The sequence below is a fragment of the Lampetra planeri genome, chromosome 24 (genome assembly GCF_965212315.1).
Source record: "Lampetra planeri chromosome 24, kcLamPlan1.2.h2, whole genome shotgun sequence".
NCBI classification, from domain to species: Eukaryota; Metazoa; Chordata; class Hyperoartia; order Petromyzontiformes; family Petromyzontidae; genus Lampetra; species Lampetra planeri.
Genome location: NC_136130.1, coordinates 2278163 through 2294144, shown reverse-complemented (window position 1 = coordinate 2294144; position 15982 = coordinate 2278163). Strand labels below are relative to the sequence as shown.

Sequence of the window (15982 nt, the reverse complement as noted above, 5' to 3'; positions counted from 1 at the left end):
CGTCCCCCTCACACCACGGCTTCACCGTGCCGCTCCGTCGGACGACGTGCAACATGGGGGGGGTGGCCTCTTTGTTATGCTCCTTCGCTCGATCCCGCACCTCTGATTTACGCGGTTAGCTATGTACGGTGTGAAAGAAGTTCAACATACATACAAGAAATGTCTTTATATTTTCTCACGATTGTCTCCCGATTGTGGCATCAGCCTCTTGTCAAGAGTCAGTCCATGAAAATCTTTCACAGAGCGGAGCAATCCTGTAAATTAGACGATGACCTGCAGATGCATATATTGCAGACTACCTGTGAGATCAACTAAACAGATTTTTTGTTATTTTCACCAGGTAAGGCCCACTGAACTACGTAGCTCTTTTTCAGAAGTGACCTGGCCACAAATGGTAGCTCAACGAAGTGGCTCTTCATGTGGAAATTTATAGCAGTCAAATACTCTTAAACGAATGTGGAATTTAAATGTGGAGGGAAAAACCGGAGGACCCAGAGAAAAATCCACAACAGTGGGGAGAACAAGCAAATTCCAAATATACAGGCATCAGGGTCAGAATAGACCCACGGCCTCCTGTTTTCCAGGCGAGGTAGCTAACATCTCACCACCATTTCACTTCAAGTGACAGCACTTCCGAGCCACTCCGCACATAGAGTAATCCATAAAAATGTTTTTGGGTTAGAACGTGTAAATATATATGTGTCCTTAAAACCCGCCACTACCCAACTAGTAAGGGTTGTCACGTAAATTGAACATGCCAATTCGTCACTAGTACAGCACACCGGTGTGTTGGAGAGCCAAGCCACAACGTTTATATGGTCGCGAAAGCCTACGTGTTAAACTGATACAGAGTATAATAATAGGGGTTTTCCCCTTTTTTTCTGGAAACAAAACTGAAACCTTTTTACAAGGATTCATGTCTGCATTAACCACAATACTTGCAGTCAAATGCAAACAAAAAACTCACTATGATAATATATGCATTGTCCTTGAAACTGATTGGTCCACACCAAGGGACGGCTTTCTTTTGAGCCTCGACCCAATTGGTGCTCGACCAGAGGACGCCAAAAGGCGTACAGCTCAAAGACAATGCACTATCAAAGTAATGAGGGCTCGGAGTGAGCATCTACATCATTAGACCTCCTTTGCCAGTACCAAAATATAATAGGGGTTTTTCCATTTTTTCTGGCAACAAAACTGAAACCTTTTTACAAGGATTCATGTGTGCATTAACCACAATACTTGCAGTCAAATGCAAACAAAATGCAAAGTTTATAACCGTCTTCTTAGTTGAAATTGTGTCTGTCGATATATTATTTTATATATTTAATTTTCAATCTACGTCACTTTACCGAAAGAACCAAAGAATCTAAATTCCTGCAGATACAAAAGGTTTAGGTCAAAATTTACATCTCTAAAACCAAAAATATAGGTCCGAGTGCCATGCGAGGGATATTATACTGTGCCACGCAGTGTTGATAAGCAGCAATTGTCTTTAGAAGTCGTTTTTTTTATGTCAGCTTCCATCGTCCGTTTGGCCAATGTGACGCGACATCGCATTGCTCACTGTAAGGTTTCCCAATGACAATTGCCCTTGTGTTATGACATTGATAGAACAGTTGGAATCTAATTGTAAGAAGAAAAGTAAACCAAAGGCGCTTAATATTTTCAGTCAACACCCAATTGTCTCGTGTAATGATAGGGGAGACATGGCCTGGATAACACAAAAACAGAGATAATACAAAACACACGTAAATTAAGATGTAAAAAGATATTCCATGGTGTTTTTTGCGAGCACAGTTAATACATTACCGGTATAATCTGCCCTCAGATACTTACTGTAATTATCAGAGCACTGTATTCAGGACAGCCCCATTGAAGAATAAAGCATTTATTAAAAAATTTTGAGCACACTATCACCACCGTCGTGGATACAAGACCTTGCACAGACACGGCCTGGATGCGTTTTATACACACAAACGTCTCGGGGAATTCCTTGTTGGACAAGTATGTGTTTAAATGTACCCCTTAAAGATAGTCTCGGTACCACTTTTTTTCTCTACGCAAGTGCTCGGGTATTTTTATGCAAGGGTGTTAAGTGCACCCTGCACAGCCGCCACTCCCTGCAGCACATCCCCGGCACCCTTTCACTCTGACACCACCAGCACCTCTCTCTCTCTCTCGCTGGCAAGTCTCCACTCTCTTCGTTCACTCCAGCTGAATCCCGGTTACTTCTCTTCTTCCGCCCCTAGACATCGTCCGTTGCCCTTCCATTTCTCCTCCAAAGCCAGTCGAATTTGTTTCAGTAATACAATGACAAATGACTACGAAAATTACTTCTCCCCATAAGCCTTGCCCCAGCCCAAGTCACTTGAGCATATTCCTGCTCAATTGACTGAGGTGGTACTGATATACATTGTAGGAGATCTTGAGACAATTCAGGAATTTTTTGGTTCTATGGCTAGTGCCACTTGATCCATAGCAAAAGCACTGTTGACATATTGCAAAGTGGTCCTAATTTTATCGACCCTGGATGGCTGTTGGGCTGTTGGTGGGTGGGGTGTTCTTATCACAGCGAAACCACTCTACAAGAGGAAACCTACGTTTCCGAAAATTACTTCTCCCCAGCAAGGAAACCCAAGTTTCCTAGCTGAATTTTTTCAATGAGTAAAACCTATTTAATTTTTATATACATAAGGACCCACATTGCAATCATGTCTTGTTTTACCACACTTCTCCACGCTGGTCAGCAAAGGTCAGTGAACGGGGGTGGGTGCTAGGAGCAGTTCAAATATCACTTGCCAGCAATGTTAGCTATGGCCAGGATTAAAACTTGGATTGCGGTGTTTCATATCACCATTCCCCCGTGTCCAGTGTATGTTATGAATTGGAGCTCTTTTGCAATCTCCTAATCAATGAGGGCCTCCACACGCTGTGCATGTCTTGGGGGGTTATTCGACCATACTTCACAATGCTGGTCAGTGTGGGTTGGTGAAGGTGGGGAGCATAGATGTGGGAGCGTTAAAGTCCAGAATTTGCTACACTGCACGATGAGTTATGAGCCACAACATTATTAACATGTACCCATTTGCACGTGCGCCATGGCTTGTGCGGGCTGATGCATTGACATTCTCAGCTGCGATGCCCGACTCCTTGGCTGCCATGCATTGGCACAGAGGTGCGATAACATGCCACATAAATGATAAGGACAGCGATGGTAACGATGGTTGCGATAATGGTGATGCTAAAAGGAACCGACTTTCCATCTGGTGCCTGGTACTGTACAGTGCAGCTTAGCCCACAAAGCTGTAAATGCTTCCTTTTTGCATGCATGCGCGAGCACACGCGTACAAATACACACGATCCTGAAAAAACAAAGATCCCCTGTCAGACCGCGGGGCAAATGCTAGCGAGCACCTATTAAGGTCGATGACGGCTCTCACGACAGTGATGTGACCAAGACCTCGCATGCATGAACACCTTTATCTCTCCAGTGCTGATTATTATCTCGCAAAAGCAAATTTCCATTTCATGCTGAGTCATCTTAGCGTCATTCGTCATTTTCAACATTGTGCAAGGACGGTTTGTGACCAGCACCCAACACAGAACCAAGCATTAAACTGATATACAGTTATAAAGGCTTTGCTCGGTCATTCACAGTTGCCCGAGCACATAATGCCAGTTCATAAAACAGGTGGGACGCCCACGTGGGGCATTCACGGGCTTATCTGCCAGCTAGCCCAGCATGGCCCATCTGCCGCCACCTTGACCATTGTGCTAAAAAAAAACTCACAAACTAGATCGGCCCGCTGCCTTCCTGTATAATCTACCCGGCACACACATGCGCGGCCAGTATGCATGCGCACGCACATTTGTCAAGCCGTGGCTTCCTGTTTGTGGTGCAGTGCCAGGTGCCTCCTGTTGCCCTGCGGTGTTAATTTTCTTCACGAAATTAGTGGTGAAAATGTTTTTGTTTCAACTATATAAGCGTTTCGTATTTTAATCGATGATCACTGTGTAAGTGTATGAAAATCGTTGAGCGTGACGATGACCACCAAGGTGTGACCGACAATGATCAAATGAAAATCATGAGGAGTCTGAGTGAAGATGAAGACTGAGATAATTTAGTAACGTTACTTGAGACTGCAGTGATATACATGGTAATTGATTGTGTGTAATAAGATTTACCTCAACTAAACTATTGAACTTTTTTTTTACCAGGTAAGGCCCAATAAGCTATATCGTTCTTTTTGATAGCTCAACGAAGTGGCTTATCATGTGCAAATTTATAGCAACCAAACGCACGTGGAATCTAAATGTGGAGGGAAAAACCGGACGGCCTGGAGAAAAATTCACACGACCACGGAGAGAACATACAAACTCCAAATTTACAGGGATCAGGGTCGGGATCGAACCCACGACCTCCTGCAGATTAGGCAAGGAAGCTAACATCTGGCCACGGCAACTGCTTGGCTGAACTAATACTATTAAGGGGGGTGGGGGGTTGAGGAATGGGGGCACCCCTCTCCACCGAAATGTAATAACTAAGAGTGTTTGACTAAATGTGTGACTGCTTGTGTCAATTGGACTATGAGAATGACTGCATACAATCCACAGACTAAATTCCACGATTCACGATGGTAATTTCAGGGCAATAATTCCTGGCAATTTTTATCGGCAATGGTTTCTGCAGCATTTCCTAGTGTAAACATCTCATTGTCCCAAATAAGAATAATTCCGGTTAAAGCTGCCCCCTCGTGGGCAACCGGGACGGTAGCTTCCAATCAGATTGGAGATAGCACACGTGACTGCTAGACGACGTCACGCTTTCTTCACATGAAAAGCTTGTGGCTTCCAATTACAGAATGAATGCGATCTGGATGTATGAAAGAAAAGTCTTCTGATCGGATTGCTTTTCTGGTGATCTATTGTATTGACTGAGTGACTGGCTAATTGACTGGAAAAGATCGACTGCATACGGAATTACTTAATGACCATCTTCTTGGTTTTTTCGGTAAAGTCACGTAGAAGGGAAGTAATAAAATAATAAAAATAAAACATAATAAAATGAAACAATTCTCACGACGTTTCGGCCACAACGCAAGCAGCCGTCCTCAGGTGAAGAATGAGACAATCCAAGCTAGGAGCTTACATATAAGCTGGGTTGGGGGTGGGAGAAGAGCGCCTTAACAAAAAGAATGTGCATATCAAGAGGAATTTAGCAGGAATTTAGCATTCCTCTTGATATGCACATTCTTTTTGTTAAGGCGCTCTTCTCCCACCCCCAACCCAGCTTATATGTAAGCTCCTAGCTTGGATTGTCTCATTCTTCACCTGAGGACGGCTGCTTGCGTTGTGGCCGAAACGTCGTGAGAATTGTTTCATTTTATTATGTTTTATTTTTATTATTTTATTACTTCCCTTCTACGTGACTTTACCGAAAAAAACAAGAAGATGAATCCCTGCAGTCACGAAAGCTTTAAATCGAAATTTACTTAATGACCAGTTGAACATTGTCTAACTAGTAACTGGTACTAAGCCTACCCCGTCCCTAATCAACTAGTGACTAGTACAGGTTTCTTCACTTTATACAGGTTCGGTTTTTGTGATTTTGCGTATATATGGCTAACCTATTTTTACCCAAAAATTGCTATATGCGGTTTGAGTTCACTCATATACGGCGATGCGGTCGGACGTGGGACCACATTGTGAGTATACTGCACGCGCTACCCATTAAGCAAAGGAAACCTGTACTAGCTCTACCCCATCCCTCATCAATAGTGACTAGTAATCGGTCTACCCTATTTCTGATCAAGTAGTGACCCAAACCAAGTCACCTCATCCCGAATCAACAGGTTAATTTACAGTCTGCAGACCAATTATTTTTCAGCCAACCCACTTTTTTTTAATCAAGGCTTGCCTTAACTGGCTAGAGAGAACTCTGTTGCTCCATTCTGTTGCCTACCCAAGTTGCCCTAGTCGTTCGTGGTTAATGTATTGCGAGTGATGATTGCTAGAAACGATTGGCCTGCAATTGCCCTCGTGGTCCATGGCCTTCAACCTTCACTCAAATCCACAGGTTGTCATCAATAAGACTCAGACTCAAATACAAGTTTGACTACATTAACCGTGGTCGTACAAGCTGCACCATTTATATTAATAAGGGATGAGTTCACAACTTGTGCCATGACATTGTTACGTTTGCCAAATTTTGATCTTCACATTCACCGCTCGTCCCCTGAGCTCTGACTAGATGATTTACATTTGTGCCAGCTTTCTGTCAAACAAATACTTGGCCTTTTCTGATTGAAATGCACATGTGCAAAGCCCACGTTTCCTGCCCTCAAGGTATCTAATTGCAATGTCAACCTTCCCCGAGCTAGGAGAGAGGGAATCGATGAGGGATGAGAAATAAGACTTTGGATCGTCTTTCAATGAACAAGCATTGGATCAGGACCCTCTCTTTGCTAACAATGTGAAATCTGTCTGCAAGGAAGCGTCACTACATTTTTGCACTTCTTCAGGAGGTTTCTTTTTTGTTATTTCCTGGAATGTTTGGTAAATTCCTTTTTTTTGGGCATTATTTCCACGCATGGGAGAAAGCCACGTGCAAATAAAGAGTTTCCCACAAATAAAAACCCCCTGCGTGCGTACGGTGTTTGTTGAGCGCATGCTGTCAGATGTTATTTTTTAAGCGGTCACGCTCGATGGAGCTATTGTGCCGAATAAATGTCATCCCCGGTGAGGACGCGGCGCTGCAGGCGAAAATCATTTGTTTCAAGAAATTGTTCAGTCAGTGGCGCTCCCAGGTCAGAGAGATGTTCTAAAAGTGGCAGTGTGACTTTAATAAAAACAGGCTTGTGGTTTTCACATTATTGGCTGCGTGCGGTGCGAAAGAAGTTCAACAAACAGTTCAGCCAATAGTTGTCAAATTGATGGGTGAGATTTTGGGAAACCCATTACTTTTGGACACTCCCTCGTCCCCTGAATGGATGTACATTACTCTTGTTCGTTGTAACCCATAAGGGAATTTTTCATTTGGTAGCATTCAATTCGGTTTATAGTATATACATTCACTAACGCTAACCATGTGAGTGTTACAGTTAGTTTTATACATCACCATCAGTTATGGTCCATCCATGACTGGATGAAGGCCTCCCCAACCCGTCGACGTCCCTCACGGTTCCGTGATGCCACAATCCATCTACCACTGGTACACGAGCTAAGTCATTGCTCGTTTTATGATTATAAATAGAAAACGATTGATCTAAATGTACTTGGATCTTAAGTGAATGCAGTGTCATGGCGGGAACATCGGTATTGATCTCGGCAATGTGAATGGTGGTCGTTTTGCAGGCGATTGCACCGAGAGCGCATACCGATCATTGTGCTGCCTTAAGAATCGATCAAAATGAATGTGAAGTGCACAGATTGAGCAAGCTGTTGCTGTGCATGTGTTACTGTGAAGCTGCTCTGGAAACATTTCACCTTACAGCACCCCAGCCGTTAAAGGCCATCGGCCCACTAGTAGCCTCCTGGTGCATCTGCTACAAACGAGTTGTGTATCGTTGAATTCATGTATTTGCTTTTTGCACAGAATATGTAGTTTCGTCACAATGGATGGACCAATATCACATTTCTTGTGCTCGTTTCGTCCTTCTTTTCGTCTTTATAAGGCGTGCACTCTGTCATTGAATCTTAAGGAAGTAAAAGCAAATGCCATTTATGTCCACGTACAGCCCTGTTGTCATTCCAATTCTGGATGAGGGCCTCGCCCACATCCCACTGATCATGCCTGCCAGTGCGGGTTCATAAGGGTCGGGCACATATAGATGGAGTATAGCACAGTACAACAAAAGATTAAGCTGCACTAAACTAAACCAAACTTTTTATCCATAATAGAGGTTTTTTGGTTACATCGCGTAAATATATAAATCTGTCGTTAAAACCCGCCACCACCTGACACAGCCAACAAGTAAGGGTTAAATCCTGACTTAAAGCTTTCGTGACTGCAGGAATTAATATTCTTTGGGTCTTTTGGTAAAGCCACGTAGATATAAATATACTTTTAAAATAATAATATGACGTTTCGATCTCAACACAAGCAACCGTCATCAGGTGAAAAAAATTAGTGGGAGAGCTGCTGAAGCAGGATGTTATATAGGTTTGAGATGGGTATAGCCAAAGGGTAAGTGGGCGGGGCTAGAGATGGAATTTGCGTGTAAATGTGGCTTTACCGAAAGACCCAAAGAATATAAATAGTAAGGGTTGTCGCGTAAACAGAACATGCCAATTCATCACAAGTACAGCACACCGGTGTGTTGGAGAGCCAAGCCAGATATTGTTCGCGAAAGGCTACGTGTTAAAAATAAACTTTTTATATTACCAGGTAAGGCCCACTGAGCTATATAGCTATTTTTCAGAATGACCTGCTTACAAATTATAGCTCAACGAAGTGGCTTATGTGGAAATTTATAGCAGCCAAATACTCTAAACGCACATTGATTCTAAATGTGAAGGGAAAAACCAGAGGACCCGGAGAAAAATCCACACGACTGCATTGGCCCGTAGCCCTATGACAATGATAATGCTTTTTAGGCATAATTCTTAATAAGACAGCATACATATTATTATTTAAGGCGGCATAAATATTATTGAGTGCATGGGCGGTGGCACACACATTACGCCACTGAGTGATGTCACTTCTCGTCGGTACTCTCAGTATTCATGAGCAGGAGCGTGCTCATAAATATTCATGAGATTGCAGGGGGGATTTTAGCATTTGTCCCCCCCCTCCCTGACTTCTACAGTGAATGGCAGAATCAATCTATTGGGGTCAAAGTAATATCATCCCTTTTAACATCATGAGGTCTCTTTTGTCAGTACCAAAATATAAGAATAGTTTTTTCTCCTTTTTTCTGGCAACAAAACTGAAACCTTTTTACGAGGAACCATGTCTGCATTAACCACAAAAAAATACTCTAATAAATGCATTGTCCTTGAAACTGATTGGTCTACACCAGAGACAGCTTTCTTTTGAGCCTAGTCTCAAACGGTGTTCGACCACAGGACGCCAAAAGGTGTACAGTTGTCGTCCGCTGGTTTAACACCGTTTGAGACGAGGCTTAAAAGAAAGCTGTCTCTGGTGTAGACCAATCAGTTTCAAGGACAATGCATATATTATCAGAGTATACTCTTTGGTTCTTTCGGTAAAGTCACGTAGGTATAAAATAAAACAAATCACGATGTTTCAGGCGCAATATAAGCGTGCTTTCCCACCACGTGACTTTACTGAAAGAACCAAAAAGTATGGATTCCTGCAGTCACGAAAGCTTCAAATCAAGATTATCAGTGTTTTTTTTTCATTCTGACCACAAGTATTGTGGTTAATGCAGACATGATTCCTCGTAAAAAGGTTTCAGTTTTGTTTCCAGAAAAAAGGAGAAAACCCTATTCTTCTAATATCATCCCTTTGTCAATTTACTGCTGGAAAAAGGCTTGCCCCTGCTATGTAGTTCATGGGGGCTGTTTGACCATACTTCACTACGTTGGTCATCGCTGGTTGGTGTATTATGTATGTTGAACTTCTTTCGCACCGTATGTAGTAAACTATGGTAAGCGGAGGCGTAAAGGAGGGGGGAAAAGACAGTTCCGATATAATATTTAACTTATGTTATCCACAGTCAGGAATAGAACTCGGGTTGCAACGTTCATAGCACAGTCCACGAGCCACTGTGCCACCTCTGCACAAGTCTTTTATTTACCCCGGTAGTAACGTGCGTTATTAACTGGATTTTGATGGCGGTAGATATATTTTTGGTTCTTTCGGTAAAGCCACGTAGAAGGGAAATAATAAAATAATAAAAATAAGAAGTGATAAAATAAAATTCTCACGACGTTTCGGCCACAACGCAAGCAGCCATCCTCCGGTGAAGAAACAGAGCTGTCGGAAAGACAGCGTCGTAATGAACACCGCTAAGCTTGGCAGCGTATTTTAAGCTGGGTGGGAGGAGGAGAGCGCGTTGACAAAGGAGTTTACATATCAACAGATGAATTTAGCATATTGATGACAAATGCAGATATGGGATTAGTCACTCCTTGTGGAATGTGTAGGCGGTGGGGGGGTCTCAAAGTCATATTATGCTAGTGTATTATGTAGGATTATCAGGGTGGGGTTGTTGAAATTTAATTTTTACGTAAAACAAAATACCTTTCGGCGAACGCGCATGCTGACGTCGACGGTGCTGCGCCCTCTTCCGCTTCTCGTTTTTCCCGCAGGTGCGTGATCTGCATGCTGGAGTTTGTGTGTGGAGACGCGGTGCGCTTCCTGCCCTGCCTGCACACCTACCACGTGGAGTGCATCGACGACTGGCTCATGCGCTCCTTCACCTGCCCCTCATGCATGGAGCCCGTTGACGCCGCTCTGCTCTCCACCTACGAGACGGGATGACGCCCGCGCGTGCCCGCACGTGCCCGCACACGCATGTGCCCGCACGCTCGCTCACTCGCTCACAAAGTAGGCACGTTGTGACCAACGGTTCAATGATGGGATTGGGCAGCTTGCCTCAATTTACGCGATTGGTCGATTGAGTAGTGTCAGAATTCATTGCGTACGATTGGATCACTTCCGAGACAATTGATAATCCGATTATCACAGAACATCCATCTCTGCGTGAAAAGGCCAATCTCTTGCGAAGCCGGCAATGTAACATCCGTCACGTGTCCCTGCTCATTTAGCGGCTGACGCAAATGGTCCGCATGGAGATTCAAACCTTGGAGCTCACCAAGCATCTTGCTGCCAACTTTATTCGATTTGAAATTATTAAAATTTCACAAACTAGGCCTGTCATCAAATTCACCGGCAGACTTCGTCATCATAAATTATCTCCAAGGCAAAGAAATGTTTTGGCTTCGGTTAGTCGTGAACGACTCGGTAGTGTTAATCGGCTGGGTTCGATGTCCCGCGGCTTTCGCACCTGAAGCCTATTTGGCTTTGCACGCGTGCAGTTGTGACATTGTAAGTGTACCCAGGATGCCATAAGATAATAACATTATCTGTTGTTCTGTAAGAGAGTCGGTTAACTTTTAAGCAAGATATGGTGGGGTTGAGAGCAGTGATGTCACCACCTCTTTAAGAATAATCATGGTGTAATTTTAATTAAGTGACATCACTGTTTTTTTTTTTACAAATCTAACGTACAATAAGTTTATGTGATGGCTTGGGGGAGGCCTTCATACAGCAGTATATTGGTCATTGCTGATGTTGAAGGGATTCGGTGATGTTACGCCCTTACTCGCTTAAAAATAATTTTGGAACATTTTAATAATTGGGTAAAAGTAAAATTTTAAAACATCCTTTCCTTCCAAGATATGGTTACTTTGGGGAAAAACAAAATACTTCCCACTTGATTTATTTTCAACCAGGCCCTCTCACCTCCCCCCCCCCATCCTCACAGGTTCCTGCCAGCTCAGTTTTGAGTTTAACCCCAATGTGGACTGCAAAGTCTCACTTGGTGCCTGGAGAGTTAACAGGGAAGCGGGTGGTGAGCAGCAGGCACACTGTTGTGGCTAACGCCGATGAGAACGTTGGCTGACCTTGCCGCAGCCCTCAAACTTCCTTCCACGAAGTCAGGCATCACATCTCCCTACAACTTGGTATTGGAGAAGAAACGTTCCCGGGGGTTTAGAGTTTATGCAATTGTGGCAGCATGTGATTGTGCACTCCGGTATCATGCATACAATGTACACTTTTTCCCCCCTCTATAATTTGTTGTGGGTGCATTTGATGGCTATTGAGTCTGCACCCATCCTCCTGTGTAACAGTACTCGTATTCGGCCGTGCGCTTGGTGCTTGGTTGCCTACTGACCGAGTGCCGTGCCAATATTTTTGTGCGTACACCACGCTGGTTCTCTTCGGGACGAGCGCGGAGATGGAGATGTGGACGACAAGACCGGGGTTTGATGCTTGTGTGCTTTTAACCTGATGGTGGGGGCGGGGTGGGGGGGGCTGCTCAGCTATACACAGCACGGTTAGTGTTTGCGGGCGTGTAAAGTTCTTGTGTGACATGCTGTAAAGTGTTCGCACAAACGCACAGATGCTTCGTTTTTTAGTCCCAAATGCTCCATTGTAAGCTTCTCCAAACATTTGTAAGCAATTGCATTTCTGACCAACAAATGTGATTGGAAATTTGATCAATATTGCTGAATTGTGATAAATATATCTACTGGTAGTTTTAAATATGTTACGTTAAGTAAGAAAAACTGGTGGGCAATAGGTGCTATAACTTTGTTTTTAGTAGTGGTTTTATGGAGCGATAAATAATCATTAGCGATAACTGTAGCTGTATATGCTAAGGATGTGATGATTGTTACACAAAAAATGTAGCTTACAACTTTCACTGATACGTTGATGTATGCTGTGTTTCATACCCCAGTTAGAGTACCAAGTCACCACCACTGAGATCACGTGATTAAAACCCGGGCTGTCATGTGCGATTTAAAGCAAATTTTTTCTCACCATCTAGTAGCAATTTGGTCTCAAGCAAGGCTACCAAAGCTTACATGAAACCATATTGTAAAGGTGAGATTTTCTTTTGCGAATGTAATTTCCTTCCACGATGAATGATTAATGCATAGGTAGATAGGGAAGGAGCGAATCGCTCGTCTGCACAGCTAAGGAACCACCTTCATGTGATCGTGGTGGGAAAGAGGATCCACATCAGAGGCAATTATGGCCTTGGTCCTGTTGTGTGTCTTCCAAGGAAGGGTATGCCCCCGATAGCGCTGGTCAATACGGACAACCCTAATCTTGAGTTGTACATCACATACACGATGCATATCGTTATCACAGGTGTAACATTGCTAATGGATATCGTTGAGTAAGCAGCTTGCTGCTGCTGCTCAGTTTCAAAGTATTGCCCAATTTAGGCAATACTTTGCACTGTGAATTGGGCAATACTAAGTCGCTATGATTGCTGCTGTGATTGTAAAGTCATTCGGTGATATTAACATAGCGTAAAAAAATTCCAGAATGCGCGTTGCTCGTCCTGGTATGAATATTCATCAGCCATATCCGGACACGTCCAAAAACGGACTCTTTCCCCTGCCCTCCCCATGGCAGTCATCATTGGCTACTGAACAACCACCATCATGGATATTGAGTACGATACTTGCATGTCCCAACAATAACATTCAATTACAAAGCAGCTCGCTGCAACGGCATGTCAAGATGCTTTGTCACAATTACCCTGCACAATGCAACCGTGTATCGCCTGCACAATTGCCAGATTGACACGAGGCTACAGTGATGCCACGCTTTGATCTCTGCAGGGCATTTCCTGATGGGCTGACGATTACCGCGCTTCTTGCTTGGAAGCCAGTGACATAATTGCGAAGAATCCTTTAAACAACCAAAAATCATGCTAACATGTATTTAAACCGCTATTGTCTGGTACCTTGGATATTAAACACGGTATTGCACAAAGCATATCAATACAGTGAGAGTTCGCTTTTAAATTATGTGGCGTCTGTTTTTGGCAGATTAGCCTAGATGGGCAGTACGCTCGCCTCCAATTTAAGGTTCGCAAATTCACTCCCAATCTGTCTCCTCAAAAATAATCACTACGGCGACAGATATTGCAAATCCAAGTCCAGCGTGCACCGCCCAGTGCCACCATGCGAGCCTACAAATTGGAAGACGGCGCTACGGTGGACAAAGTTAATCACACCCCTCAACGAGAATGCAGCCCAGGATTGAAGAATCAATCCAGCATCGGTCAGAGATGGAGTGTGTGTGCTGGGTCGCTGATACATATGACTGATTCCAGCACATTGATGAAGATGAGAATCATGGTCATGAGAATTTAAACATGCCATATCGTTGCACATGGCAGATTGCACTTCCCGTTAAATTATTTATCTGTTTGCAAACTTTACAATGTGATGGCACGAATTATTGTCACGTCTAAATTATCCTTTGCAACTCTAGAGCACAATTGTGAACACTTGATTGTGTGTTTACTTCAGAGCGTTATTGTTGTTATTACTGTATAATCCTCTTCTTTCGTGTGGCTGATGTAGATGCAGAGCAAAAAACGACAATTTCAAGCCAGACAACCACACATTACTTCGTCCGGGAGAGTCCCTCACACAGTTGGAGGATCCTTGTCCCAGCGCCGATCTGGCATTGTGAGGGGCTTGTGTCGTTGTTTTCAAGACCGGGAGATCGATGTTCGGTCGCCGCGTCGTGATTTCTCATTTAACACAGTGGATCGCGTGAAGGCTGCCATCTGTATAATGATCGTTATTAGAAAAGTGCAGGTCGGGAACATCGCTAGGCAACACTAACCCTGCTTGATTTGCACCACGATGAAAGTAACACAAAAAAAAGCATTGTTACTCTGTGGTATTGGCTCATTTTAACCATAACCAAAAAGAAAAAAGCACATGGCTACACTTTTTGGAGACCCAATCGAAGGAGCCGCGTGCATCTACAAACAAAATTGAGAGCAAATCGACAACCATTGCTTTTAATTGCAGACATGTAGAAGATACGTTCGTGCTTTGCAGATGCGTCGAGACCGGGAAATTGTCTTAAATGTCATGTCTCTTAACTCGCTTTTCTGTGGAGTTCCTTTACGAGCGATTTCGCCGTTTTGCACAATTGTTTACGTCGCTGCTGAGCTGATGATGATGTGGACCAGCACAGAGCTTTTATTTCTTCCCCCCCCCCCACCTAATTTCGTGAAACCCATGATCGCGGGCCCCACTGAGACGGCTCAGAGATGGCATGTGAAAGGGCCTGCTCTCAAGATAGAAATGTGTGTAGGCATTCTTAGTTTTACCCGATTCTGTGGGCGTTAATGAAACTATTTACAATCCCCAAGCTTGTGTGCGTTTTTTTGGTGTTTCATACAAAAGCAAAGATCCTCCCTGTGAGATTGCTTTTTTTTAGTCTGTTAAGGCAGTTGTTGTTCACGAGCACCTACTAAGGCCGACACGACACACGGTGTCCATACTCTTTGGTTCTTTCGGTGAAGTCACGTAGGTTTAAAATAAATAAAATCACGACGTTTCGGGCGCAACACAAGCGTCCGTCATCAGGTGGGACAACCACAGCAAGAAACAAGTGGGCAAAAGGGATGCTGTAACAAGAGGCTATATAGGTAAGAGAGGGGGGACGAGCAAGGGGGGAGAGATAGAGAGGGGGGTAGGGGGAGGGGAGTGCTTCAAATGTAAATTGATACACGGTGTGTTAGAGGAGTCAAAAACTCCATTACTGATGTTCCACCTCCACCACTGCAGCCAACAAATCCTTTTTAATTGGCCAATTTGACCTAGGGCGGACCTCTACCAGTATTGGGGCAGACCATGCCAGTCCTGCACTATTGACCACACGACCTGTCGCCAACATTTCATGTAGTCGTGTACGTACACACAAGAGATTACACATACGTGGGTGTGTTTAATAAGCGGCCTATGACCACATAATCCAAATTACGCCAGATGTGGTAAAATTTTAGAAGATAAGCAGGCTAGAGTCTGGAGAGTGATTGGATGATGGGTGACCACATTGCACAAAACAGGTTGTGATGGGAACTTTCAGGGCTACGTATTGGGCAGCAGGGGGCGGTGCAGCAAAATCCATTGTTGTACTGCACTTCTAAACTCCCACATCTGTGCTTCCCTGCCTTCTCCAAACCGTAGTGACCAACGTGCTGTAACATGAACAAATAACACGACCCGCATGGCGTGGGGAGGCCTTCATCCAGCAGTGGATTGACAAAAGGGCTTTTCATATACGGATGTATATTCAGTGCATAAACACTCTGTAAATATATACTGTACAACATAACCATTTTTCACCACGACACCTGTGAGCTCATATGCAGGGCCAAATAGATTGGCAAAGACGCTCATCACTGGATGTTAAGCATCTAACAATTCTGACTCTCACTGCCACTGAACCCTATCACAATGATAT

At 43.8% G+C, this 15982-nt stretch overlaps 1 protein-coding gene across 4 annotated transcripts in view; it reads left to right on the top strand.

Moving 5' to 3' along the window:
* Positions 1-14884, top strand: part of RNF11 (ring finger protein 11) — a 37174-nt gene extending 22290 nt beyond the window's left edge. For 2 of the 4 annotated variants that reach the window (XM_078605406.1, XM_078605407.1), the window contains exon 3: positions 10279-14884. In XM_078605406.1, the coding sequence (XP_078461532.1) occupies positions 10279-10450 (172 nt within the window). In that variant the 3' untranslated portion in view covers positions 10451-14884. The remainder of the gene's footprint in view (positions 1-10278) is intronic. The other 2 variants (XR_013587322.1, XR_013587321.1) reach the window with 2 other exon arrangements.
* The last annotated feature ends 1098 nt before the right edge of the window (positions 14885-15982 follow it).